Source organism: Lynx rufus, unplaced genomic scaffold, assembly GCF_022079265.1.
Source record: "Lynx rufus isolate CCGP_SWC_20201006 ecotype Redwood Valley unplaced genomic scaffold, mLynRuf1.p SCAF_17, whole genome shotgun sequence".
In the NCBI taxonomy this organism is placed as follows: Eukaryota; Metazoa; Chordata; class Mammalia; order Carnivora; family Felidae; genus Lynx; species Lynx rufus.
In genome coordinates this window covers 5,705,166-5,731,610 of record NW_025814831.1, presented here as the reverse complement: position 1 = coordinate 5,731,610, position 26,445 = coordinate 5,705,166, and the positions used below count along the sequence as shown (strand labels likewise).

Below are 26,445 nucleotides of genomic sequence, written 5' to 3'. Positions count from 1 at the left end.
GTTATAGGCACCGGTGTGGTGCCGACATCTGTCATCCGTGTCACTTTTGCTTATCTAGGTTTGAAGACCATAATCTGAGTGATGTGGTTGCTCCTTGTTTCTAGGCCCTTTCTATGGACAGAGCTAGGAGATGTTTCTGTTATTAAGAAAAAGTACATCAGGGGCACCTGGCTGGCTCAGTTGGTAGAGCGTGCGACTCTTAATCTTAGGGTTGTGAGTTCAAACGCCATGTTGGGTGTACAGATTACGTAAACAAAATCTTAAAAAAGAAAGAAAAGGGAAAAAAAGAAAAAATATATCATTGTGTATACTGATTTTCCTAATTCAAATTTAGGATTATAGAATTTTTCTTTAACTTCTTTGGTTTTATATATTTTCTCTTTTTTATACTGGAAATTTTTATTTCTATCTGCATTTGCACAATTTTTTTGGTACATGTCAATGCTAGCTGTGCAGTGACTGAAGGCAGTTTAATATTTCTTGTGGTTCTTTTTGTCCATAATGTATGTCTAGTGTATGTCTAAATTACTGATTTTCCGTTCAGAATGTATATTCATCTAAGGATGTGCCATTAAATGACTATGCTTTTAATGTTTCCTAAAATAAATCCGATTTACGTGGTTAAGCTACCAGCTCAATACACGGTTAGTTTTATCAGCTTAATTTTGCTTTCACATTTTAGAGACTGCTTTCAGTTAATTTTGTTGCATAATTTTATAAAATATATACATGGCTCTAAAGAAGGGATTGGAAAGCTGGTGGGCCTGGTCTGGCCTGCTGCCATTTTTATACGGTCCTGGAGCTGAGAACCATTTCTGTGTTCTGAGATGGCTGTAACATACACATGTGGGTGCACATGCACGCACGCACACGCACACGGAAGAGAATGTAGCCGTGACTGTATGTGGCCCCAGACTGCAGAATAGTTACCGTCTGGCCCTTTACAGAAGCCCTAAAAGTTCCACCTCTACTCCTGTCTCCGCCATTCTGTTCTCTTCCTCTGTTCGTTCATTTATTTAGTTCCTGGTTTATCTTCCTGCCGTTTTTAATCGATGTAAACACACACACACACACACACACACACACACACACACACACACATGTTCCCATCGCCTCTTCCACTGATTTACGCGTGTGTTTTCCACCACCTGCCCTTCGCAGCAGGCAGTATGCCTTGGAGGCCGCCCCGTAGCTAGGCAGGTGGACAGGCTGCACTGTCTCCAGCCCGTGGCATTCTGGAGTGTGGATGCGCCAAGGGTTACTCAGCTGATCCTTTGTGGACGTACATTTGCGTCGTTTGTAGAAGTATTGCTGCTTTCAGCGGCGGCGTACTTACACCTTTGTGGGGTTTTGCCAGTGTGCCTTTGGGACCGTTCCTACAAGTTGCTTTGCTGGGTCATGCACATTGCTGAGAAACAAGGCATATGTTATTTTGCTCGACGTTGCCCCAGTTCTCTCCGCAGGGATTGTAGCGTTTTGTGTTTCTGTCAGCAGTGTGTGCAGTTAGCTCATGCCCCACAGCCACCTAATGGAGTGTGTTGTCAAACTGGGACTTTGGTAATTTGATAGGTAAGAAATGGTATCTCTGTGTGATTTGAATTTGCATGTCTCATTATGAGCAAGATCAAAGGACCAATTGTGTTTCCTTTTATATGAATTCTCTGTTCACTTTTCTTGCCTTTTTTTTGTAGATGTGCTGGGTCTTTCTCATCTGTTTTGAGAACCTGTGTATTAGGGATAGTAACCTTTGCCTCTGAGACAAGTTGCAAATTTTCCTCCTGATTGTCTTTTTTACTTTTTTATTTACTTGCTTTTCATGCCGTACAATAGTTCTTAAAATTATTATGATGATTTTCATGTAGCCAGGTTAACCCATGTTTTTCTCATTGCTTCTGGCCTCAGAGTCATGACTGGGAACGATTCCCCCAGCCCCGGGGGGAATAGAAAAACTTAATCATGTCTTCTTTTCTATTTTTTTTAAATGTAGATTTCTGGTCCTTCCTGAATTTATCAGCAGAGTACTTTTGGTGCACACTGTGCCTTGTGATTGGCTACTTGTGTGAATTTAAGCTATAGAAACAGGCCCTTTGCTCACCTCTCCAGCTTGCCTTCATGCAGAGACTCCTGACCTCTTAGCATTTGCAGAGACCCGGATGTTTATTTTCGGGGAAAAGGAATGGAACTGTGGGGAGAAGGGACTTAAGCAAGGACCCAGAGCTCCATGCTGGGACTCTGGCTCTAGCCGGCCCTGGAGGAGAAGGTTTGTGAGGCTCTGGAAGAGATGGTTTGTGAGCTTCTGGTGCGCATTGGCCCCTGAGCCGGGCACGGTCACAGCTCTTGTTTGCTCCCAGGCTGCGGCCCGGTTGTCCCCCACTTACAGGTGTGGAGGCTGAAGCAGAGGGGTGGGGTTTGCCCGGGACCTCAGAGTCAGCAACAGGCCATCGGGCTGGACACCGAGGTGGCCGCCGGGGACCTGGGGCCCTCTCACTGGGGAGGGAGGCCTCTGTCGGCCTCCACGGGGCCAGCGATGATGCGGCATTGAGCACAGGGCTCTGCTTCTGCCTCCCACCCCCACCACCGTCTCCGAGTTCCCAGGGAGTCAGGTCTCCTTCGTCTCCCATGTCCAGGGCCACAGGCGGACCCTGTGAATGGTGCCTGACGGGGCCAGTGGCGGCGGCTTCACGTGTGCTGGCTCCGCCCCAAGTGCCGGGATATTGCTGGGAGCCGGAGACCTCAGTGTGCCTACTTTGCAAACTCTCCTTTTGTTCACAAATCCGGTGGTTAACCCAACACACCTGAGTAATGTCCGCAGCCCGCAGACCCCGCACTGCCCAAAGGCAACCCAGTGTCACAGATACACGGTCCTGTGGGGCAGGCGGGTGGCTGAGGGAGCGCGGCGTCCCGCGGGAGCCAGAGCAGTGTCTCCCCTTGCGTTTCCTCAGGTTTGGGTGCAGGGGAGTGGTGGGTGGGGTCAGGGGGCCCGTACGCCCCAGTCTTCCGTCGCTCTGAGGTCCAGCAGCGCTCAGAGGCAGAGGTTCGCCCCTGTAGTCCAGGCCTCCCGTGGTGACGACCAAAAGGCCAGGACCCGAGCCTAGCCTGCGCCCCAACCCCACATACTTGGGAAGTGGCAGGGACGCGAGGAAGGGAAATCTGTGCTTTGGATGAACCAGAGTCAGCCCAGAGTTTCCCAGGTCTGTCCGGAGGACCAGGCAGTCATGGGATTTCAGGGATGTCCGGTGATTGTCATCTTGCCCGAATCTGCCATGGTGTGGATCACGTCTGCCGCTTGCCCCAGAGCCAGAAACCTTCAGCCCAGTGTCTGCTTACCTGACAGAGGCCCCCAGAAGAGTCCGGGCGAGGCTCCCTTCCGGATCCTGCCGGTGAGGGCTGCGTGGCGCCGTCCCACGCCCCTGGGATGGGATGTACCAGCTGTCAGTGTAATTAAGGTCGCCATAAAACCCACCAGCTAGACACACAGATGGTTTCTCCCCTCTTTGCCGGGGCAGGAGCAGTTGTGAAGGCGAGTAAATCCTGTTCGGCAGCGACCACTTCAAAGGTCAGCCTTCTACTTACAGCAGCATTCTTGGCAGGGATCGCCCGTCACACGGCTTGTTTCCCGGCCATTCGGTTCTATGGCGCCCCGATGGATTGGGCCGTTTCCATCCATTCTCAGGAAATGTGCAGAACAATGGTTTCCGTTCTTCTGGAAAGTTTGTCTTGGGAGGCAGGTGTGGCACGCACAAGTCGAGGGCCGGCACCTCGCTCCTCCCGGGCCTTCATGTCGCCCTCTGGCTGTCCCCATGAGGTAATTTATGTGGCACCCCGGGCCAGTGCCGCTTCCTGGGCACTCAGGGAGAGCCCTCTCCTTCCTCCATCCTTGCCTGGGTCAGTGTGTTTCCCGAGCCCCTGTGGGGGTCACCGTGCGGTGGCTGGAGGGGGGCTGCAGTGAGAAGGCCAGAACTGCCCGCAGGAGCTCACGGCCCTGCCCGGGAGCTGGGAACCGCCCAGCGTCTGTGGGTGCTCTCCGGTGGCCATTCTGTGTGGGCCACTCCGTGCCCCCAGGGAAGACAGGCTGCCCAGTGCACGGGCCACTTCCAGGGACATGAGTCGGGCCAGACATACTCTTCTCTTGGCATTTACTGCCCCGGCCATCTCTGGACTCGCTGCTCCTCCCCCGAATGGTGGGGATGGAGAGGGCTTTGGGAAAAGGGGAAGGAGGGCGTTGAGGACTGATGCGGCCTAGGCAGATAGAGGGGTGGCTGGTGGGGAGGGTGTCGAAGTGAGGGGTGACTGTCATGGCACTGGGGTGGGAGGAGCTGGCGAAGAGACGGCTCCAGAGCTGTGATTGTGGGGCACCACTCCCTCCCCTCCCCTCTCTTCCCCACCAAAGTGGATTCCAAACGTGGCCTTGGGGTGGTGCTGTTGTGAGTCCGGACGCTGTGCAGACTCATGCGATTGGATACTGGAGACTTGGAGGGTACTCATGCCCCCTCCCCGGGCCCCAGCCTCAGACTGGGCGGAGGAGCATCTGGCAGCACCCCTGCTGAGCCCCTCTGGCTAGGGGCAAGGAGACTCCCTCCCCTCTGGGAGGCTCAGGGCTGGGGAGTGGCCGTGGGCTGCCTTTCTGCCTTGTGTCCAGAGGGCTGCAGGGCCGCCTTCTCTTTTCTGTGTCCGTACCACTCTGCGGGCTTCAAGGGGCTTACCCTGCGGTCGCCTTACCTGGGAGTTGCTGCTGAAGAAGCTCAGAGAACAGCCATTTGTCCCTCCCCCCCCCCCCAGGAAGCTGTCCCCTAATTTATGGAGGTAGGAAGTGGCCAGTAGGAGATTGGATTGCGGGCCCGAGGGAAGCAGCAGGGACAGGGAGAAGCCCGCCCCCCTGACGGTGGGACTTGGAGCAAATCCCCGCATCTCTGAGCCTCAGTGTTCCTCATCTGGAGAATGGGTCTCAGAACTGCCCAAGTTGACTTTATAGCATGCTGCACGTGACATGGAGTTGACTTATGTACATTTGAAAGAGGACGATAACACTTTGAAGGCGGCAAAGGCCGCTTTAAAGAAAAAATTGTCGAGACTTCTTATCTCACAGCCAGCAGGCAGAGGGACCAGAGAACCGTGTGTATGCTGTGGCCACAGGGTGGCGCCCAGGTAGCTGGTAAACAGGCCGACCGGGAAGGCCTGAGGCCGCGTTGTGCTGGCCTCTTGCTGAGTATTGCAGTGGAAAGTCGTGAGGTCTGTGAGTTTGTTAAGTGGAGACACTTGTTAGCCCCCGACCCGAACCAGTTGCTTCAGAATGGAAAGTGAGTGTGATCAAATGCTCTGGGGAAAACAGAACCGCTGGGTACTCGATCGCATTGGTTTACAAGACAGGAGGCTATGAACGATTGGCCATGATGCTAGGAAGTAAAAAGTGTCTTTGAAGCTAATACATGTACTGTGGTTCTGCCTTACGGTCTCCAAGAGCTCTGGCTTTTTGCAATACAGTTACTACTCCAGAGAGAATAGGCTGCGGTTTTGTGGGCTGTGAATTATGTGACGTCTTTAGAAGCAAGACCCTCGGTTGCTAGGCTCCTAGTTGGCTCAGTCAGTTAAGCGTCCAACTTCGGCTCAGGTCATGATCTCACCATTCATGGGGGTTTGAGTCCCGCGTCGGGCTCTGTGCTGACAGCTCAAAGCCTGGAGCCTGCTTCTGTGTCTCCCTCTCTCTCTCTCGGCCCCTCCCTGACTCATGCTGTGTCTTTCTCTCTCTCAAAAATAAATAAACATTAAAAAAAAAAAGGAGAAGAAGAAGAAGCAAGACACTCTTACAACGTGTAGCCTGGTATCAATGGGCATCATTGATGCCCTTTAGGTGCCCTTGGGTGATGGGCCCTTCCCTGAGCTCACTTTCATCAGGCGCTAGCTGCTGTCCCCGGGACTGGTGTGGTCTGAGAGGTCATCATGCCTCCCTGGGTAGCTCATGGATGGTGGCCGTGCGCCAATAGATGTGGGGCAGGCACGTGACAGGGAGGACCGTCTGTGGGGAGGGGCCACAAAGCCAGGCTGCGGGAGGTATCTCCTAGCAGCCCGGCACGGCCCTCGCTAAACCCCACCTGCTGCCTGGGCTCTTGGTGGCCCTCCCCGTGGGTGCCCGCCCTGTACTCGTGGGGCCCACAGCATGACAGATGCATCTCTTGCAGGTGGTGAGAAGCTACAAGGCAACCATCCAGCAGACCTTGGACATCCTCTTCCTCCAGGAAGGCTCTGAGTTTCTGAGCAGCACGGACGCTTCGAGCCGGGACTCTGCTGACCGCACCATTATTGCCTGGGATTTCCGGAGCTCTGCCAAAATCTCCAACCAGATTTTCCACGTGAGAGACCTTATGTGGCATTGCTCTTCAGTTTGCTTCAGCTGTAGGCTGTGTCTAAGTAGCCCTAGGCTGTCTGGGATCCCAGATCACTTCCTGTGGGAGATGGTTCAGCAGGCAGGCTCTTTAGAGATCGTCCAGGTGCCTGAAATCCCTGGGGTGGGGGTAGACAAGGGCAGAAAACAGCACCTCCATACTTCTCCTACGTGTCCCTTGCCCGGCATGGCCACCCCACAGGGGAAGGGTGTGGAGGGGCCCCCGTCCGGATCGATGGAGGACAGCCACACAGCCCACGCGCTCCTGCCTTCCCTCCACCACCCCATCCAGCCCACACGGGTTTCCGCCCCACCTTTGTTCAGTGCTGTTGGCAGGAACTGTGACTTGGAAGTTCAAGCCGCGACCTGAGGCTAGATCTGGTGTTAAAGTCCTGGATTCACCGCTCACAAGCCGGGGACCCTGGGCCCGTTATTTAGCCTTTTTGATTCTTGTTTTCCTCTTAGGAAATTGAGGATGAGAATATATTTACCTCATAGAGTGGTTTTGAGAATTGAAGGAAATAACGTTTATAAAGGATCTAGCACAGTGCCAGACCCAGGAGGAGGTGCTCCATAAACGCGTTACCTATTGTCACCATCGCCACCATCGCCATTAACATCGTCACCATCGCCGTCACCACCCTCATCACCACCACTATCACCCCCCCATCACCGTCACCATCACCGTCACCATCCCCACCATCACCGTCATCATCATCACCGTCACCATCACCACCCTCATTACCACCACATTCATCACCATCATCACCACCACCACCACCACCACCACCACCATCACCACCACCATCACCACCATCATCGCCATTACGATCACCATCACCTTTTAAGACTTCAAATAAGCCGTAGCTAATCTCTTCGGTGCTCCCCCCGCCAAATTAAAAAATATGTGTAAGGCGTACATACATACCTTCCCCCCATCCCCGCATTTCCTCTTCTCGGAGGGTTCTAAGTGACCCTGCGCACACCAGCCTCCAGACCTTCACTGCAGGGTCCTGGTGCAACCCGGGGAGAAGCACCAGCTCCGGGAGGGGGCTGCGTGGGCGTGTCTGGCCACCCCGGCCTTCCGCGTCCAACAGCCCGTGCAGAACAGGCACCCAGGGGAGGTGGATGGGAGTGCCACATGGCAGGCCACTGACCCTCCTACAGACCGCACCCACTCACTTTCTGCGTGGGGAGCAGGTGCTCTGCTCGCAGAGCATGCCGTGGAACTTGTTCCCCGGTCAGCGTGGCCTCTGAGCCTCTGAGGGACACAGAGTCTGCAGCTGTGTTCCAGCTGCCCCCGCTTTGCTCTCTGAGGTGGGCTCCTGTAGACAGTGTGGCCTCAGGACAACACTTGGAATAAGGCAAAGGCCAGATGCCGTGGAGAAGGGAGTTGCTAGGGGCGCTTCCGTGTCATGCAGCCCGTCAGACAGTGACGGCTCCTTGCCTCGTGCTTTGAACACTTTGCTCACGCCTTTGTCTTCTCCCCGGCCGTCCACCTTCCCAGCTACTGTGCGTGTGGGCCGCGAGGGGGGCCTGGGCCGGGCTGGGGCTTCCCCGAGAGCTCACCGTGGAGGTGGGGCGGGGGCGGGCGGGCGTGCGGACTCCTTTCCTGGCGCTGTGTGGCAAAGTACCGCGGTCGGTGGCTTCAAAACGAACACGTTCTCTCTCTCCGTCCTGGAGGCCAGGTGTCTGTGATTAGGTTCTCCCTGGGCTGAAATCGAGGTTTTGTCAGGGCGCACTGCTTCTGGAGGCTCGGGGGGAGTCTGCCCCCTCTTCCTCACGCTGGCCTCTTCAGACCCCTGCCACTGTATCTGTGAGTGTGATCGGCCGCCTCCCTTTACAAGGACACACGTGAGTGCACTTAGGGCGGTAATAGAGGACGACGTCCCCACCTCAAGATGCTTGACTTAATTATATCCGCAAAGACACCCCCTCTGCCCTTTTGCCATATAAGGTGACATTCACCGGTCCCGGGAATCCGCTACGTGGATGGGAGTGTGGGGGTCATTTTTCCGTCCACCACTAGGGCCGTGAACCAAGGGGTGCCAGTAAGGGCAGGAAAACAGATTACCCCCCCAGAGCCTCCAGAAGGAACACGGCTCTGCTGACACCTTGATGTTAGCCCAGGGAGACCCATGGCAGACGCCTGGCCTCCCGGACTCTAAGAGAATAAATGTGTGTAGTTTTAAGCCACCGAGTTTGTGGCATCTTGTTAAGCAGCCGCAGGAAAGCCGTGCAGACCTCTAAGGCCAGGCCTGGGTGGGGGGGCCCAAGGCTCCAGGAGCGGGGCGCTGGGTGACGTGTCTGGCGGAGGCAGAAGGCCCAGCTGGGGCCTTTTTCCTGCCTCCCTGTGGCCTCACGTCTTTCAGGAGAGATACACCTGCCCCAGCCTCGCCTCGCATCCGCGGGAGCCCGTGTTCCTGGCACAGACCAACGGCAACTACCTGGCCCTCTTTTCCGCCGTGTGGCCCTACCGGATGAGCAGAAGGCGGCGCTACGAAGGACACAAGGTACTCTGTTCCTCTGCACCGGGTCAAAACGGAGCACCGGCCCCAGAGCCTCCTCCAGACGACAGCAGTGGTGGACTTGGGGCCCCGGAGTGCACAGACCTTCTTTCTGGGAGGCTTCTGTTTTCCGTTTCGCAGGTGCCCACGTGCCACGTGGCCTGGTGGTCCCCAAAGGCCCTGGGCCACATCTGGCCCTGCCCCCAGTCCCCAGGGGCTGGGCAGGAAAGATTTTCCCCGACTTGTGGGCTCAATGGGGGCATGTCATGGGGGTGAGGGAGGGAGCACAGGACAGAACAGGGGAGGGGGCCTTTTCTGCATCTGTCCCCTTTCCCCACTAAGGCCTGCCTCACTGGGGCGGAAGGGGCCGGGGACCTGGTGGCTGTTGGCGAGGCCAGGCACCGTCAGCTATGCTGAAGCTGTTCTAGCTGCGTTCCACTAAACTCCGTGAGACCAGATCCACGCTGGGACGCTGGCCTTCTGGCAGGAGCTCGGGCCTTGGCCTTGGGGATGCTGGGTGCCCTGCTCCGAGCCTCAGGCCGCTCCTCCACGGAGTGGGCACGGCGCCCCCTCCCCCCCCCGCCTCACGGGCTGCCTTCTGCAGGTAGAAGGCAAGCTCACCCCGTGTTGCCTTCTGCAGGTAGAAGGCTACTCAGTGGGCTGCGAGTGCTCCCCAGACGGTGACCTGCTGGTGACGGGCAGTGCCGACGGCCGAGTCCTGCTGTACAGCTTCCGTACTGCCAGCCGGGCGCGCACGCTGCAAGGGCACGCGCAGGCCTGCGTCGGTACCACCTTCCACCCTGTGCTGCCCTCTGTCCTCGCCACCTGCTCCTGGGAGGGCGACATTAAGATCTGGCACTGAGCCTCCTGGAGCAGAGCCTTCCGGATACCGGCCAGGCCCCGGGCTCCCATTCGTCCCCGGGGGCGGGTGGGGGGTGGTGGTGTGAGTAACCAGTGAGGTCGCCTCTGTGATCGGAGCTGGGTAGAAGGGGCCTCCGCCCCCTCTGAGCCTCAGTTTCCTCATCTGTAAAATGGGGACAGAGATCTGTTTGCCTCAGGGTTGTGAGAACTGCATTAGGTGAAAGCACCTGGTGGGTGGCTGCTGATGCTCAATAAACATGAGTGTTTTGCTGTTTCTTAGGGTATTTCAGTGACAGATATGTACGGGCAGCTTCGTGGCACCTTCCCGCTCCCAGGCCCTCTGGGGCTTGAGACAGAGACCAGAGGGAGCTTGAGATAGGGCAGCCCCCCTCTGCTGATCCTGACCACGGAGTCCCTGGGGGCCAGGGGCCGTGGGGGGCCACAGGGTGCTCCGGGTCTCAGGCCTGCCCTCAGGAACTCCATGCTGGAACACGACAGCCGTCATAGTGCCGTGGGGCCCAGGCCCCCCCACCCCCACCCCCGGCATGGCCCACAGAGTCCCACTGCCTGGAGGGTGTGTATACTGCTCCAGGGAAGGAGGGAGGTTCCTGAGGAGCCCTGCGGGGTCAGGCTGGCGGGAAGAGCCAGCGCCCTGGGGTCTAGGCAGGTAGGGGAGCCCCAGCACCAAATCCCACAGGCCACTCCAAGAGCCCCAGGATCCACCGAGGGTGACGATGGGAACCGGCAGGCGTCACAGCTCGGGGCAGGGGCAGGGGCGTCCCTGTGCCTCAGAAGGCTTGCCGGCAGGGGCAGACTGTGAGCTGGTGAGGAGGGCATCCCCAACAGAGGAGTCAGTGAGGAAGGGCAGAGGCCCTGAGGACGAGCCCTGTGGCGGGAGCCAAGGGAGTAGGGACCACGGGTGCCCAGCTTTGCCTCTCCGGCACCCGGCTTCTAGGCCGGCTCTGCCGTCGGTGTAGCTGACGCTTCGTGAGTCATCTCTCCTCTCTGAGCCTCAGTCTCCCCATTGTAAAGTGGTGTCGGAACCCCCAGCCTGCAGGCTTGCTGTGTGGCTCCAAGGAGGTCACGTCCGTGGTGGGTGTCCATACACTGGGGGTTCCATTCCCTGGAAGGGGACTGGGCAGATTGGGAAGGGCATCTGGAGCTTGCAGAGGGCTGGTGCGTAAATAGGTTTATTTCAGGTGTCTAACTTGCTCAGGGGTCCATGAATCGGGCCTTCCAGGCGGAGGGAAGGACAGTGCAGAGGCCCTGAGGTAAGTCTGATCCGAGGTCCGACTCCTTTTCCAGCCTTCTCCCTGCCCCCACTGCCCCGCGCCGCATTCAGTGCAGAGCCCCCGGCAGGCAGTGGGTGTTGAGCGGATACAGCACCTGTTGTGCCTGAGCTGGGATTCAGGGAAGGCTGGGGCTGAGAGTGGGGCAGGAGCTGGGGGGCTCACGATCTTTCAGGGTGGTGAAGAAGTGAACCCCCGAGCTCATGCAGGACGCAGGGTCCCAGGCTCAGCTTTTTAGGCTCAGGAATGGCTGATCTGGTGAAAAGAAAGACAATCACAGCCCATGCTCAGAGGGCCTGTCCCCTGCAGAAGTGGAACCCCCTGTGGGGTACTGTCCCTGGCCTGAGCAGAGCAGTGGGGGGAGTGGAAGCTGATCTTATGTCCATTCAGATCCTTGTGCAGGTGATAGACGGTCCTCCCTCACCCCTCATGTGGCTGCCCCACTGAGCCTCTCGCCCACCCTCTTTCTCACCGCCCACCCTCTAAATAAGTTCCCCTGCTCAGTGTGGGAAGCCCAGTGATCTTAGAAGCCTGCCCTCGGGTCACTTTCTCTGTGAAATGAAGCCTTCCTGTATCACTCGCATCGCTGATGGGCTAATGACTCCCTCCACTGTGCTCTCATGGCATGGTGCCTCAGGACCTTTGCTCCCGCTGTCCCCTCTGCTGGGTCACTACTTCCCCCAGCACCCCCCCCCCCCCCGGATCCCTGCCTTTCTCCTGCTGTGGGCCTTCAGGGAGCCTCCCCTGATCTCTGTGTCTAACATGCTCCAGTCATCCTCGGTCCTTTCCCCAGAGTGCTTAGCTCTGTCTGCTGTCGTCCCCACAACACGGGTATGTGCAGTGGAATGTAAACTTCATGGGGTTCGCTGCCTGCTCCCTGCTGCGCACCCGGCCCCGGTCCACAGTGGGCATTCTATGAATGACTGCAGGTGTGGCCTGTTGGCAGGACACAGGCTTTGGGGTCAGACGGATGTAGACTTAAACCCTGCCATCGCCTTTCATTGTGTGGCTGCAGAAAGTGCTGAGCCGCCTGGTGCCTCAGTTTCCCCTTCTATGAAATGAGAATTGGTAGTACCCAGCTTGTGAGGATTAATGAGGCCAGGTCTGGATAGCTCTTGGCGGGGCCTGTATGCAGGAGGCACTCAGGAAATGGCAGCAGGGAGTCTTAGTATCAGTAATAATATTAATATTAGTATCCGTCCACCACTTGATGCAGGAGTGGAGCCAGTTTAGACCAGAGGGTGCGGTTTGGCCCCATTCTCAGACCTCGTCACGGCAGGCCAAGGACCACTGGGTCCAGCCCTCTGGGCCTCGGCCTGGGCCCGGTTCCCTCTCCTTGCAGAAGCCCCCAGCAAGAGGCTGCCTCCTGCCTCTGTTCCCACTTGACAAGGGTCAGGGAAGGACTCTGGTTGGCTGTCACACGCCCACCGGGACCAGGGGTCCTTGGCCAGGCGTAGCTCTCATTACGGGCTGGAGGGGAGAGTGGCGGGACCACTGCAGGCGAGTTCCTAAGGGTGTGTCTCCCCAGATCCAGCCTGAACAGGCCGTCCTCCGCATGCACCTGTCAAATGAACGAGTGGTGTGTGAATGAATCCGGACGCAGGCCACGAGGCAAGGCTATATTTGTCTGCGGTGCAGGGGGGGCCTGGCTTTGCCAGAGCGCCTCTCCTCTGCCTGTGCCACCCCCACTGCCCACGGTCCAGCCCCGGATCCTGGAGCCCAGATGTCCTGCTTCCCAGCGCAGCCTGAACTGGGCGCTTCTCTGCCTTCCTTGTGTGGAGTATCTTCTGAGTGAGAAATTCAGCACATAGTTTTCTGATTGCTTTCCCCACTGGGATATGTTATTATTACCAATTTTTTTTTTGATGTTTGTTTATGTTGAGACAGAGAGAGAGAGAGAGAGAGAGCAGGGGAGGGGCAGAGAGAAGAAGGAAGGGAATCCCAGGCAGGCTCCACAATACCAGCACAGAACCTGACGCGGGGCTCGAACTCATGACGATGAGATCATGACCTGAGCCGAAACCAAGAGTGGGACGCTTAACTGAGCTATCCAGGCACCTGTACCACTTTTTAAATGTGAGCGTTGTTTACAGACTATATTAAATCAGGCTTTGGTGTGAGTGCTGGTGTGGCCGTAGGATGACCTCTCTGTCCAGCAGCTGCCCGGCCCCTCTCGTGTGCTGAGCACACACCCCGGCTGCCCGCAGCCCCGTGGGGTTTAGGGCCGGGAGACCGACTCGGGCCCCAAGCCCATCACTCTTCTGCTTGGGATGTTGGTAGGCGCTCTGCTTCTCTGAGCCTCAGTTTCCTCATCTGTAAAGTGGGCCTGTAGGAACAAGCAGGGGAGAAAATGCAGAGGAAAGGGCTTGTAGATCACTACCCTCTCAACTTCCCTTGGGGCAAACACCACCCGCGTCTCTGTCTGAGATGTCGGTTTCTTTTCTATGCTGCTCACCTTGAGCCAGCCGAAGCTCTGATCCCCCTGGAGCAGGGGCTCATCCAGGGCTCCCCACGAGGGCTGTTTCTTGGTGCTCTCCTCTGTGGACCCGATTCCTCCACTCCGCACCCTGGGGGTGCCAGCTGGCTGCCAGCCCCTCCCTTTTGTAGGTTCTTTTATTGGGAACAATGGCAAGTGTACTCCGTGCCTTCATCTGTCTTTTTCCTAATGCTTTCTTCCAAAGCGCACCCTTAAAGGCTCACTCCGATCCTGTGCAAGGTGTTGGGGAGTTCATCGCTTGCAACTTTAAAATAAGGGAGCGGCTAAATTTAGAAAATGTGGAGCGGGAATGAGAAAGCAGTGTGGGCTGTCCCCTCCACCCACCTTCCCGGGCTCCGTGCCTACCTTTACCCTCACCTACAAATCTGAGCTGCAGATCTGAAGCCTCCGTGGGAGAACGGTTTCATCTTGGGGTGCCAGCCCGTGGCTGAGTGTGCTGCCAGGCGTGGCCGTGACTTTGTCCAGTGGAGTGGACGCTCCAACCGCCCCCCCCCCCGCCAGGTGGCCCGACCCTGCTGTCCGGCTGAGAAAACTGACGCTCAGAGGACAGTCTGAAGTCTGTGCCCCGTCCCTCTCGTGGAGCCCACCACCAGCTTAGCCTGTGCCTCCCTGTGCACGGGGACAGCCAACTGTCACGAGGACCCCTGGGAGTCTCATCAGTGTCCCTAGGCTCCAGAAGGGGAAAGTGGCCCAAGGGCACATGGCCAGCGAGTGGCAGAGCCCCACCCTGTGCTGCCCTGGTTACAGGTGGAGCGGTGTGCTGGGATTGGTAGGAGGGTGGTGGGTGCACAGGTGGGGGCCTCGCTGAGGACGGGGTGGGATTCCGAGTGGAGGGGGAGGGTGACTGGTGGAGGACGGAGCCCCACACCATGGCCTGGCTCGCTGCCTGGGTACTTGGGACTAAGGAAGTAGAGGGCGAGGCCGCATCACAGCCCGGAAGTCCCCATCTAGCAGAACATCTGTCCGAGGACATCTGGAGGGAAACTGGTGGTCCCCAGGCTGAGCCCTCAGGGAGGTGCATGGAGGCACTGAGCCGTTTCTGGAACCCCCCAGCTATCACAAGTCTGTTCCCTTTGCCTGAAATGCCTGATGAACTCCTATTCATCCTTCAGCACCCAGCATGAGCCTCCTCCTGACTGCTTGCTTTCTTCCTTCCAGAGCTGTAGGGACCTTCGCCTCTCTGGATGGCCCTGTGCTCTTGAAGCCTTGAGCCTAGTGTCATGCCATCTGCCTCCCCCCCAGCCTCTGACCCCTGTGGGCAGAGCAAGGTCCCTGTGGCCAGCACAGGGCTGGCCGGCTGGCCCCATCATCAGGAGGAGGAGGGAAGCACCAAGTCCCCACCCAGCAGGTTCTGAGACAGTCACTGGCCAGAGCCAGTGGTAAGTCCCAGCGTCCTGATGAGCTGGTTTTGATCTGGGGGGGCTTGGAGGGAAACCAAGTTTTCCCACCTCCGCCCCACAAAAGTGGTTTGGGACTGCTTTACATAGCATCCCATGCTGGCCCCGTGGTGTCAGCCTGACCCTGCTGCTCAGAGTCATGTGATGGAGTTCTAGATACCCCACCCCCACTCTGTGTGGCCTGGTCAGCCTACCCCTGCAGGCTTCCTGGCTCTGAGGCCAAAGAAGTCACTGTCCTCACCCGGCCCTGAGCAGGGCCCCCTGGGAACAAGGCCTCCTTGGAGCCCGGGCTGTGGCTGGCTTTGGAGGCCATGGCAGGACAGCTCTGTGAGATCTGGAGGCCACCTACGGGGGCTGCGAGCTCCGAGGTGACGGTGTGGGGGCTAAAGCACTGACTCTGAGAAGGCCCTTGGCCCGGGGATCCCCAGCCCCGATACCAGGGCCAAGACCCTGAGGAGCTGGAGCCAGGCGGGCTCGTGGCACTTAGAGGTGGGAATACCGAGGCGAGAAAGAGGCATGGGGGCCGACCAGGCTTGGGATCCCCTCTGGGAGCACCCCTGAGTGGCCGCTGGGAGCCAGGGGCCTCGTGTTTCTCCCTGCACCCTCCCTGTTGCCCCCAGCCCGTTCAGGGTCGTCTCCTATCTGCGCACAAGGAAACCGGGCCCCAGAGGGGAGCTGACCCCCGAGCCTCTCACAGGCTCCCCAGCTCGAGGAGACTGCTTCTTGGGGCGCATCTCCTGGGGAGCACAGTTGGGCTGGCCCTGGGCTCTCCCACAGAGGCAGGTCAAATGCAGGGATGCTGGGAGCCACCGCTGATGCCCACGCTCCTGGGGTCGCCTGGCAAGAGGCAGACCCGCCCCCGATTTACACGGAGCTGGGTGAGCCAGGGAACTTCAAAGCCTGCACCCGGACCCGGCTGGTCTCCAGGGGGAGGGCCCCCGCCCTTGGAAAAGGCAGACATAAAGCCCCGTGAGGAGCGGCCTCCACCCTAGGCCTTGCAGAACCCCACAAGTAGAGTCTCAAGGACGTCGAGGAGCGTGCGTCTGAGGTCACCAGGCTTGTGAGGAAATGAGGCAGCAAGGGCAGGAATCGAGAGAAAACACACGACGGAGTGCCAGACCCAGTCTGAACCAGCGATGCCCACATGTTTAAGGAAATAAAAGGCGAGCTAGAAAATAATCTCCAGGGAATAGGAAACTATTGAAGCAGCAGTGGAGATTTGTAAAACAAGCAAACAGAACATCTAGGAATAGAAAAAGGACACTCAAAACTCAGTGGCTGTGTTTGGCGGCCACACGGACGATGCAGAGAGAAGTTAGTGAAATGGAACACAAGCCCCGCGGGCTGAGCTCGGGGTGGGGTGGGGGGGCCCAGAAGCGGGACCCACAGGAGAGAGGGCAGCACGCATGAAGCGTGCAGTGAGAGGGACTTCCAGGGGTCTAAGGCAGTCCCCGGAAGAGCGAGGAAACAAAATTTAAACAAAAGTTGAGAATTTTCCAGAACCATCCCACGGATACAAGACTCCAGGTGAATTCCCAAGAAGGGTAAATCCGCGACCAGACACACCTCGGGGGGAGCTGCAGAAAACCAAAGGGAAGATCTTAAGCGGCCAGAGAGCAGGAGGACGGAGTACCGTCAATGAGCAGCTCCCCACGGGCGGACCGGCTGACGGGCGTCCCCACACCCACACCCGCAGGAGGCCGGGGGCAAGGCATCTCCATCACCACATGCTGGGAAAAGAGACCCCGGCTACCTCCCTCCCCTGTGAGAACACCCTTCAAAATGGGGCAAAACAGAAAAGAGCGAGCGATCCTGTCCCTCGCAGAGCTGTGCCAAGGGAAGTCCCCAGGCAGGAAGCTCCCGGCAGAAGCCAAATCTGAGATGCGAGAAAGGACAAGGGGGCAGAAATACGTGGGAGTGGACAGGGACGTCTGAGAAAGGGCCATGAGAGCGCCCAGCGGGCTGAGACAGTGGGAGCGCCCAGCTGCTGCACAGGACTCTGGGGCGGGTGGGGACAAGGCAGGGGGCACCCAGGGTCACGCGTCCCTGCGGTCAAAAGGCAGCAGAATAAACCGCCTGAAGCCACGTTCTTTCCACTGATGTCTTTTATTAATGAACGAAAGTACAGTACTAACCGAGACAGGGCATGCATCGCAGACAACGGGAGAGCAAGCCACAGAAACTGGGGGTCCGAGGGCCTCATTACGTCTGAGGTAGAGCGAGGTGGTGCCGGGGAGCGGGACGCTGGGGGACGAGCACCGGCCCCACTCGGGACTACGGACCGCAGGAGAGCTGGGGCGGTGTGTCGGTCACACGGCGAAAACAGTTTAGAAACATTTCACATCCCCCCCACCCGGTCCACCTCCCCTCTTCGCGGACAGAGCTACGGGCTCCCCTGTCACTGGCTCGCTGGGGTGTCTCCACAGGACACCGTCCTTCCCCTCCCAGGGGCAGGCCCCGCTGTCCTCCCCCAAAAAATAAAGGAGCTTTGTGTTGAAAACGCCGAGGCTGCCGTCCAGGGAGCTGGAGGCCAAGTGCGTTAAGAAAGACCCTTTTTCTCTATAAAAATAGTTTCACTTTATAAAAGGGGGGGATGCTCATCTCGGGTGGGGAAGGATGTTGGTGTGTGAAAAACGTTCCACCGTGGTGGGGCTGGGGTGGACAGGATGGTGGGGGAGGGGTCCTCCGCTCAGGCTCAACTGGGTCGGGTGGAAGAGAGGGTCCCGGTTGGCAGGGACTGGGGAGGACGGGTGTCTAGGGGGGAGGCGAGCTGTGCCCTCGGGGCCCGGGGGTGGGGGGGTGGGGGGTGGGCGGGGGCCCCCTGGCCGCGGCCTGCAGGCAGGCGCTCAGTTGAGCAAGGTTCCGTAGAGCTGGGCTTTCGTGAGGCTGTCCTTGCGGCTGAGCCCCGAGCCACCAGTCCGCGGGAAGGCCGGCTGGGGGCTGAGGCGGGCGGCGGGGTGCATCTCCGGGGAGGCCTCCATGGAGCTGGGCTCCAAGGAGTCCCTGGAACTGTGGGGGCTGTGCTCGGGCTCGGGACTGCCGCCCGCCCCGCACAGCTGCACCCCGAGCCTCTCCGCATCCCCCTGGCTGGGCGCATAGCCGGGCAGCGGGTCGGCCGCGCGGCCCGGGCTCAGGCTCAGGTCGCCGCCGGCCCGGAGGAAGCGGGGCTCCGCCAGGTGGCCCTGGGAGAGGTCGTCACCCTCCGAGAAGCTGTCGGCCTTGTAGGTGGCATAGAGGGGGCTGGCGCGGCCCTCGGCCTTCTTGCCCGGGCTGCCCCCGCTGCCGTAGTAGCGTTCAGAGAAGCTGCAGGGCGAGGCGCGGCCGGCGGCGGTGGCCGGGTAGGAGTAGGCACCGATGTCCTCCACGCTCAGGGGCCGCCACTGGCCCCGCGCGTCCTCCCCGGGGAGCCGGGCCGTCCCCGGCTTGGCCCGCAGGCTCCACAGGTTTGGGGGCATCAGGGCCTGCTGGGGGCCCGGGGAGGCCGGGAAGCGGAAGGACTCGGCGGGGTACGGCGACATGGTCCGCGCAAACCCCGGGGCCACCTCGGCCTCCAGTGGCGCTGCCACGCTGGCCGTGGCCTTGGCGAAGCGCGGGCTGCCCTCGTAGGCGGCGGCCGGCGGCTTGCGGTCGAAGAGCTCGTCGCGGCTGTTCAGGTAGATGGCCTGCTGCGAGGCGGTGAGCGTGCTGGCCTGGGCGTGCTCCTTCTCCTCCGACGTGGCGCTGAAGCTGGAGTAGGAGCTGGACGTGGGCAGCGAGCCCGCGTAGCCCGGGAAGGCCTCGTGCCGGAAGCCCGCGGGGAAGGCGGCCGCCTCGGCCTCCTCCTCCTCCTCGGCCGCGCTGTCGGTGGAGTTCTGGGCCCGCAGGAAGCCCACGTCGGTCACGGGCGCGTCCACGCTGGGCCGCCGGGTGCGCCGCCGCTCCTCGGGGCAGTAGAGAGCCGTGTCGCTGCAGTAGATGTCCCCCTTGTAGGGGGGCCGCGGGCCCGGCTTCTCCCCGCCATCCCGGAAGGGCAGGTCGCGGGCCGAGGCGTCAGACAGGCGGGAGGACAGGCTGGCGGGGTCGGGCTTCTCCAGCACCTTGGCGATGACGCAGGTGGGGACGCTGTCGGCATAGGCGGGGTGGCAGAGTGGGGAGGGCAGGCCGCAGCCGTGCTTCTCCAGGTGCAGGCTCACACGTTCCTGGAAGTCGGAGGGCAGCTGGAACGGGTCAGGGGGGAGGAGGGGAAGGTGGGGATGGGGGGGGGGTTGGGCAGTCAGCCCGGCACCTGCAGCCGTGACCCTGAGCAACAGGCGTGCAGACCAAGAGGGACCCGCCCAGGGCCTCTCAAATTGCCCCGGCTAGAGCCAGGGCCCAGGACTCTGCATTTCACAAGCTCCTGAGCCTCGCCCAAGGAGCACCCCCGTCCACTTGCCCAGGCCACACGAACTGGGCTCCAGCGCGCCTGGAGGGCGGACCCAGGGTCTGACGCGGGCCCTTCTCGGGGCTACAGCCCCCCTCATCTCCTTCCACTGAGAGGCTGGCTCTCCCAGCCCCAAGGTCTGTCGGGGGCACCCCTGCCGGGTCATGAGGCCTCTGCCAGACTCAGAAACAGATGCAACACAGATTGAGGGCCAGGGCCAGGTGCCCAGCGGTTTCTGCACGAGCACCTGGTGCCGTGTAGGGACGTCCTGCTACTGTTTGATCTATTTTGTGAGTGTCTTAGGCATGGCCCAGGCCCGGGGAGGAGGGGACATGGACCGAGGCCTGGGTGAGGGCAGCGTGCGGAGGTGGGGGCGGCCTGGCAGGGGTGAGGGGCCATGGGCCAACTTGGCTTGGGGCATCAGGGAGCCCTGTGGCCTCGGCCGAGTCACTGCACTGTGAAACCAGCTTTCTCGCCTCTGCAAGTGGGCACCGGAATTGTGCCCAAACCAAACCACGGGGTTTCTGTGAGGCTCACACAGGGCCCCTCTGCCCCCATCAGCGCTCAGCGGACAGGGGTCTTGGAGCAGGGACAATGAGCAGCCCCCAGAGGAAAGCAACGGGAACGGGCAGGCTGTCCCGACTGGGGGCGGGCGGGCAGCCCGCCCCTCCTCCGGATCCAGAAAGGCCAGGATACCTGCAGGGGCGAGGAGGGACGGGGGAGCTCAGGCTCACCCGGCGCCTGCCCTCGTCAAGGGCGAGAAGTGGCCTTGGGGTGGGACCTGTAGGAAAGGAGCCCGAAGCAGTCCTGGGGGCGGGGGTGGCCTAGCTGGGGCGGGGCTCACGTTACCTCGGACACCTTATGGACCCTGCCGTACGTCTGGCTGCACTGCAGCAGCTGGGCCGCTAGATTGCAGTCCTTCCTATAGAGCTCCTACAAGACAAGAGAAGGCGTTCGGTGCAGGTTCGCCCCTGGCCGAGCTCCCTGCCGCCCGGCGCCCGGCGCCCAACACGGAGACCAGGTGGGGGGGGGGGGGAACCCTCTCTGGGACTCACGCCCTCGCCTGCAGAATGGGGGCCTCGGTTCTGACCTGGAGCTGCCGCTGCCCCGGATGGGAGCCTCCCACAAGGGCTGGGGGGGGGGGCAGTGGTGGAGGAAGGGCCTCCATCGGCCCCTGAGCTCTCAGGGGGGCTCCCTGTTCCCCCACCGCGTGGAGAGTGCCAGCGTGGAATGATAAGGAATGTGCCTGCGGCCCCCGGCTCCCCACGTGTCAGACTTGCTCTACGCCCCACCCACCCCCATCCTTAAAGTGTGGCCTGCTTCCAGGGGTGGCTGCGGGGCCAGGCGAGGGTCAGGGCATGCTGGGGCAGAGGGCCTGTGCGACCCAGGGTCCGGGCAGGGACCGGCTCAGCCTCCTGAGCTGAAAACAGATGCAAACAGTAGGACTCGAGGGGATTCGGTTTCATCTTTGGTAAATCTCTGTTGCATGTGCCTGTGGTTGGGTCTCTCGCTGCCGCCCCCACCCGGGGACCCTCCGCGAGGAGGGCTCCGACAGTGAGGGGTCTGGGGTCCACCAACGGGCCCTCAGATCCGCCGGCTCCCACAGTCTCCGCTCAGCCGGGACCAGGTGCCCTGCCGCTCAGACAAGCCGCCCAACCCCCACCCCGTTCCTGGAGGTTCCCCCGCCTCCACCACCTGTGCCGAGGCTTGCGTCCCCAACTTGGCCCGCAAAGTGGAGAGGACCTGGGTCCCCAGACTCCTCAACGTCTCCTTGAGGGGCACAGTTGGCTGACAGCTGAGGTCCCTGGCCTCAGAGGGCTGTGAGCGCTGCCCGGCCGGCCAGATCTGCCTCCGCATCACTGCTGGGCCGCTGGGCCTCCACTCTCCTCATCTGCCTGCACTCCCGGACGATCTCACCCCACCTGTGGCTTTGAACCGCAGGCATATGCTGATCTCTGCCCTAAACTCCAGACCCCGCCATCTGGCTGCCTCTCGGGCAGGCCCTTCAGCCGTCCAGGGCCTCCTCCATCCCCTGCTCAAGAACCTTCAGTGGCTCCCTACTTCATTGAGAATGAAACCCAGACTCCTAGAGGAGCCTACACACTGTGGCCTCCTGTTCACTCTCTGACCTCGGACCCTGGGCCCCTGCCTGTGTCCGGGGGCCCCATCTACTGTTCCTGCGGGCCCACCTCTGCCACTCCGGTTCTTCCCGCCAGGTGCCCGTGGCCCGCTCTCTGGCCTTTTTCAGGTGTTGACGTAGCAGCCCCTTCCAGAAGCACCCTGACTCCCTAGCACTGTCACCTACGTGACTTTTCTCTGCGGCATTTAGCACTTTTACCAACCGCATGGTTTGCGTATCCGTCTTATTTTCTGCCTTCCCCACTCAGGGGTAAACTCCATGCGGGCAGGGAGTTTTTTTGGCCCGTGTCATTCGCACCATATTCTCGGAGCCTAGGGGGGCCTGGCAAGAGGCAGACACTCATCAGGGAATGTGTGGTCAGCTGTCACGCGTCCCTGGAGCATGGCTGGGCCCATCCCACGGGGCCCGCGCAATCAGGGCGGCCACATGGCTCTGATGCCCGCTGGGGCCGGCCGGGGCAGGAGTCCTAAGTGAGCATGCCCCAAACTTGGGGTCAGGCAGCGCCGCCTCGAATGGGATACTATGGCCCAGGGGTCGCTACCACAAGCCCTGTTTCCTTCCCGCGGAGGAGGGTCTCCCTGGATACCCTCCAGGCAGCGGATGTCTGGCGAGGCAGCCCGTCCTTCCGCCACCGCCCAGGCACTCCTTCCACCGCCCCTGCGCCAGCCCCTCAAGCCTGGAGGCCACAGCACCGGGGCCTGGGCCCCCAGAGTCACAGTGGCCCGACACTCACATTGTCCTCCGACAGCTTGTCGATGGTCACCTTGGCCTCCAGCAGGTGGCTGTTGAGGGCAACAATCTCATGGCTCAGCGCTCGCTTCTCTTCCTCATAGTGCTGGCCCTGGGGCGAGCGGAGGGTGGGGGAAGGAGCCGGTCGGTGGCCAGCCAAGGCCTGAGCCTCAAGCCCCTAGACCTCTCGGGGGCCCTCTTGCAGTAAATAACGATGAGGTGTTTGCAAGGCCAAGGAAGGTGGGGGGGGTAAGAACACAGAGCAGCAGGTTCAAGTCCACCTGCGCTGCATCACCGACAAGCCAGACGGCCCCGGGCAAGTCACTGCCTCCCTGGGTCTCTTGCTCATCCCGCCAAGGGGACAGCAACGCCTGCTTCCCAGGAGCCCGTGGGGAGGATGGCTTGCGCTCTGCACAGAGCCTGGCCCCCGTCCCTGCCCTCCCCTCCTCGAACCCATCCAGTTTCAGCCTCCAACTGAGGCTCAGAAGGGCAAGGGCCCTCGTCCAGGGCCCCGAGGAGAGCTGGCCCAGCCTCCAGGTCTGCCCGTCTCCACTCTGCCAGCAGTCTACGACAGGCAGGTGCTCAACACCCATTTGTGACTTTCAGAAAGAAAACAAGCTCGTGACCAGACTAGAAAGAGAGGAAGCTCCTATCTGAGGGAGGGGAGATGCCAGAACTGGGCTGGCCCCTCCCTGACGCCGGCCCCGCCAGACCCGGAGGCCTCCACCACCGTCCCAGCTCCTAACGGATCTCGACAGCCAGATCAACATACAGAAGCTGCAGCCCTTCGGGGGGCTGCCTGCGGTGGCCGTGAGTGTTTCCAGGAGGGTCTCTGCCCGTGCTGGGACCGGACACTGTCTCATTTATTCCTCACAGGAAGACGGGGCGTCCCCATGAGGGTACAGTCGGGCTCCAACATCCTTCTGCTCCCCCAGGTCTGGGCCTCCGGGCTGACCCTTAAAGCAGGGTCAACGTCCATGGCGCACGTCCTCCGTCCCACAGCCCTACTTCACACCTCCGGGTCGGGTACTTGCAATGTGCCGCGAAGGCTCAGGGGGCAGCTGGGAACCCCCGTGACTTGCTAGTCCTGAGAGCACCTCCCCCCCGCCCCCGTCCGCCCCCATTCACTGCAGAGAGGGGCGCGACCGACCCAGCCCCCGCGGTGGGGAGGGGCAGGCCAGGAAACCAGGCCTGTGACCCAGCTCCCGCACACGCAAGGGCACAGGCAGCTAGGCCGGTGGGCACGCCACCAGGGCTCCGGGATGGGAGTGCGGGGGTGGCGGCCTCACCATGCGGTACAGCTTGTCCTCTAGCTCCTGGTTGATCCGCTGCAGCGCCATGTAATTGCTCTGAATCCTGGAACAGGAGACAGTGGGGTCACCGCGGTGCCAGGCCTGACTCTCCCGCGACCCCCTTACAGCCACACAGCCTGCTGAGCAGGGCCGGGCTGGACGCGGGCCCCCGGAGCCCACCCACTGGTCCCACCCTGGGCTACTCGCTCCTCTCCACGCAGCAAAAGGCATCTGATTAGAGCTAGCTTGTAGAGGCCTTTCCTGGGCCAGGGTCAAGGACCCCCTGCAGATGAGAAGGGAAGGCCTGTACTCACAAGTGACTTTGTCCGGTCCTTGCTCGGAGCCAGTACTCACATTTAAACACGATTCTTGCAAGCCTGGCTAAGGGATTTACATTCAACAGCAGGTTAGCAGGGAAGAGGCTGACGGCTGGCCACTCCACGGGCCCTAGACGGAGCGCTAGAGACACACGGTGGCTAAAACACGGCTCCCCCTGGAGGACGGGGAGGGCAGAAGCCGCTGCTGGGTGGGAAACAGGGGCTCCGTGTGTTCCCTACTGCCACTCAACGCAACGGTCCCTAAACACTGGTTCACGTCCTTTTCCTGTCAGAGACCCAGGGGATGGTGGCCAGGGCCCCGGTGGGCCAGGAGGGGTCTGGAGATGGCTGCGTGTGCCATGCTGCTGCCCCACCGAGAATACATGAGAAGGAATGAACAGAGGATGAAGGGGCGCCTGGGAAGGGCCTGTCCTGGCAGTAGCTAGACCCAGGGTCACGTCCCGCCTGACTCGGCTGCGCTGGGCACGAAGCGGGACTGAGCCTCGGCCTCCACATCTGCGAACGGGGTCGACGGCTCAGGAGGGGGCGGGGCTCCTCTGGCGGCGGATCCCGGGGCCCCGCCCCGCGCGCCCGGCCCCGCCCCCCGTACCTGCGCAGCTTCTCCGTGACCTTCTCGAGCTCCTCCTGCGCGCGCCGCAGCTCGATCTCCAGGTAGTGGCGCGTGGAGTCGAACTCGGTCTCGAGCTTCTCGAGCTTGTGCGTGGTGTAGGACAGCCGCTTGCGCAGCTCGCCCTTCTGCTCCTGCAGCGCGCTGCAACGACACGCGGCGGCGGGCCGGGCCGCGGCGCTGAGCGCGGGAAACGGAGCCCGAGCGGGCCAGCCGCGGCGCCGTGGGGGCGCACCGTGCGCGCCCGGCCGCTTAACACACGCGAGTGCGCGCGCACGCGCGCGCGCACGCCTCGGACCCTTCCCCCGGCGGCAGGCGGCCCCTCGGGGGCCAGAGACGCGGTCTGGCCCTCGGCCGCAAGTCAGTCAGTCCCTGGCGCAGTCACCCTGGAGGAGAGACGCAGGCCCCCGAACCTGGAGAGTGTTTGGGGCGGCTAAAGGACCCTGGTTTGAGGAGCGCTCATCGGGCCCCCGAGGCTCTCTGACTCCGAGCCGACCCCTGGACGGCACAGCTTGCAAGGTCCCCCCCACCCCCCTTCTGCACCTCCACAGCGCCGGGTGGGGAAGCTCTGAGGTCCCGCGGCGGAAGTGCCACCCCGTAGACCGGGCCTCCCTACCCCAAATTGGCTGTGTGACCTCTAGGCCTGGGAGAGGACGGGCCCGTGAGCCCCGTGCCCAGGCAACCTCCGCCACAGTGGCCAGCTAGCTGCACACGGCGGCGGACAGTCTGCAAAGCCCTGGCCTGCCCCAGGTCCCCCTTCCTCCGGGAAGCCTCCCAGAGCCTCGGCCCCAGCTCTTGAGGCTCTGTTTTCTCCACAGACTTCGTGGGCTCCCCCAGGACGCCAGGACGCTGAGCCCCCAGCCCCAGGAAACGGAGACGCGGGAGGATCGCCCACGGACCGCACGCCGTCCGCTCCACAGTTGGGCAAAAGGCAGGAGGGGGAAGTCTGGGGCGTGGCCGTGAGCTCCACGGGGGCAGGGGCCACACCCTCCTGTGGGCAGCCTCCCAGCTCCAGAGCCGGTAGGTACTCCTGAGCACACGCTGACCTGGTGCACGCTTCCCTTTACAGGCTGGGCACACGGATGCGGGCAGCTGGGGACAAGGCCTCAGCGTTAATAGTGGGGCCAAGAGGGCTGCTTTCCTGCAGGCAAAGGGGCTGCGGGGGGCGGGGTGCATTCTGCTGGGAGTCCCCCACCGGCCGAGCTGGGACCCCAGCGCTGTTCGGTGCTCTGGGCATGCGCTTTTCCCTGTCACCCCCTTGGACTTCAGTGACAAGGAAGCCGGGGGCGGTGCAGCCCGTAGAGGGGCAGGCCCGCCTGGCATCACGGCATGGGCGGGGGTCTGCGGGCACACAGACTTGCTGCTGGTCCCCGCCCCCCAGGCTGCCCGCTATCCTTCTGTTCAGGCCTCAGCTGCCCCCTGGAAAGAGGGGACTGCCCCCATCTTAAATTCTGCCCAGAGAGGTGCCCAGGTCTGAGGCGGGTGCCGAGCGGGCCCGCGGTTTGCCCGGGAAGAGCAGTGCCCGCTCCAGACCGCTGCGCAGGCCTGGGAGGGAGTCCCCAGACGTCACCCTGGAAACCTGGACTGTGCCCGGGCTTGGGAACCCTGCCCCTGCCCGGGGGTGCGGTGGAACCTCGGGCAAGAGCCTGTGTTCTCCCGACCTCTGAGACCCACATCGGAGCGAGGGGAACTGGGGGCAGGTAGGAGGCTTCCTCGTTCAGCCTCGGGGCTCCGTGTACGAAGCCATTCATGTTACCACGGGCGCACACCCAGCAAATCTTGATGAAACGTTCCTGGATCCCTGCCCAGGTCGAATTCTTTAAATAAATAAAAATAAAGAGTTGCCTATGTGTTGAGAACCTCAGTGGAGAGTGGGGCAGGCCCTCACAGGGGTCAATCTCTAGGGAGGCTGCAGACGGTCAGTCAAGGAGAGAGCCCTGAGGCACAGTGCCCGCGGCTGCCCACGCAAGTCTAGCCACCTCCTCCAGGCAGCACGCCTGCCTGCACCAC

General features: G+C 60.9%; 2 protein-coding genes and 1 long non-coding RNA gene across 17 annotated transcripts in view; 2 read left to right on the top strand and 1 right to left on the bottom strand.

The window, feature by feature from the left end:
- WDR25 (WD repeat domain 25) overlaps nt 1–10,022 on the top strand; it is a 141,446-nt gene extending 131,424 nt beyond the window's left edge. For 12 of the 13 annotated variants that reach the window (XM_047080103.1, XM_047080094.1, XM_047080096.1 and 9 more), the window contains 3 exons: nt 6,177–6,347; nt 8,752–8,892; nt 9,527–10,022. In XM_047080103.1, coding sequence (XP_046936059.1) covers nt 6,177–6,347; nt 8,752–8,892; nt 9,527–9,748 — 534 coding nt within the window. In that variant the 3' untranslated portion in view covers nt 9,749–10,022. Of the gene's footprint in view, nt 1–6,176; nt 6,348–8,114; nt 8,234–8,751; nt 8,893–9,526 lie in introns of all 13 variants that reach the window. The other variant, XM_047080104.1, reaches the window with a different exon arrangement.
- Nucleotides 10,023–13,072: 3,050 nt separating this feature from the next.
- Nucleotides 13,073–17,015, top strand: LOC124512518 (uncharacterized). The gene is made up of 2 exons (XR_006962134.1): nt 13,073–13,112; nt 13,718–17,015. It is a non-coding gene; the product is annotated as an uncharacterized LOC124512518 (long non-coding RNA).
- Nucleotides 17,016–17,029: 14 nt separating this feature from the next.
- Nucleotides 17,030–26,445, bottom strand: part of BEGAIN (brain enriched guanylate kinase associated) — a 28,125-nt gene continuing 18,709 nt past the window's right edge. For 2 of the 3 annotated variants that reach the window (XM_047080089.1, XM_047080091.1), the window contains exons 2-6: nt 24,418–24,579; nt 23,488–23,554; nt 22,203–22,310; nt 20,179–20,262; nt 17,030–19,126 (exon numbers count right to left, since the gene is read on the bottom strand). In XM_047080089.1, the coding sequence (XP_046936045.1) occupies nt 17,777–19,126; nt 20,179–20,262; nt 22,203–22,310; nt 23,488–23,554; nt 24,418–24,579 (1,771 nt within the window). In that variant the 3' untranslated portion in view covers nt 17,030–17,776. Of the gene's footprint in view, nt 19,127–20,178; nt 20,263–22,202; nt 22,311–23,487; nt 23,555–23,804; nt 24,580–26,445 lie in introns of those variants that run through there. The other variant, XM_047080090.1, reaches the window with a different exon arrangement.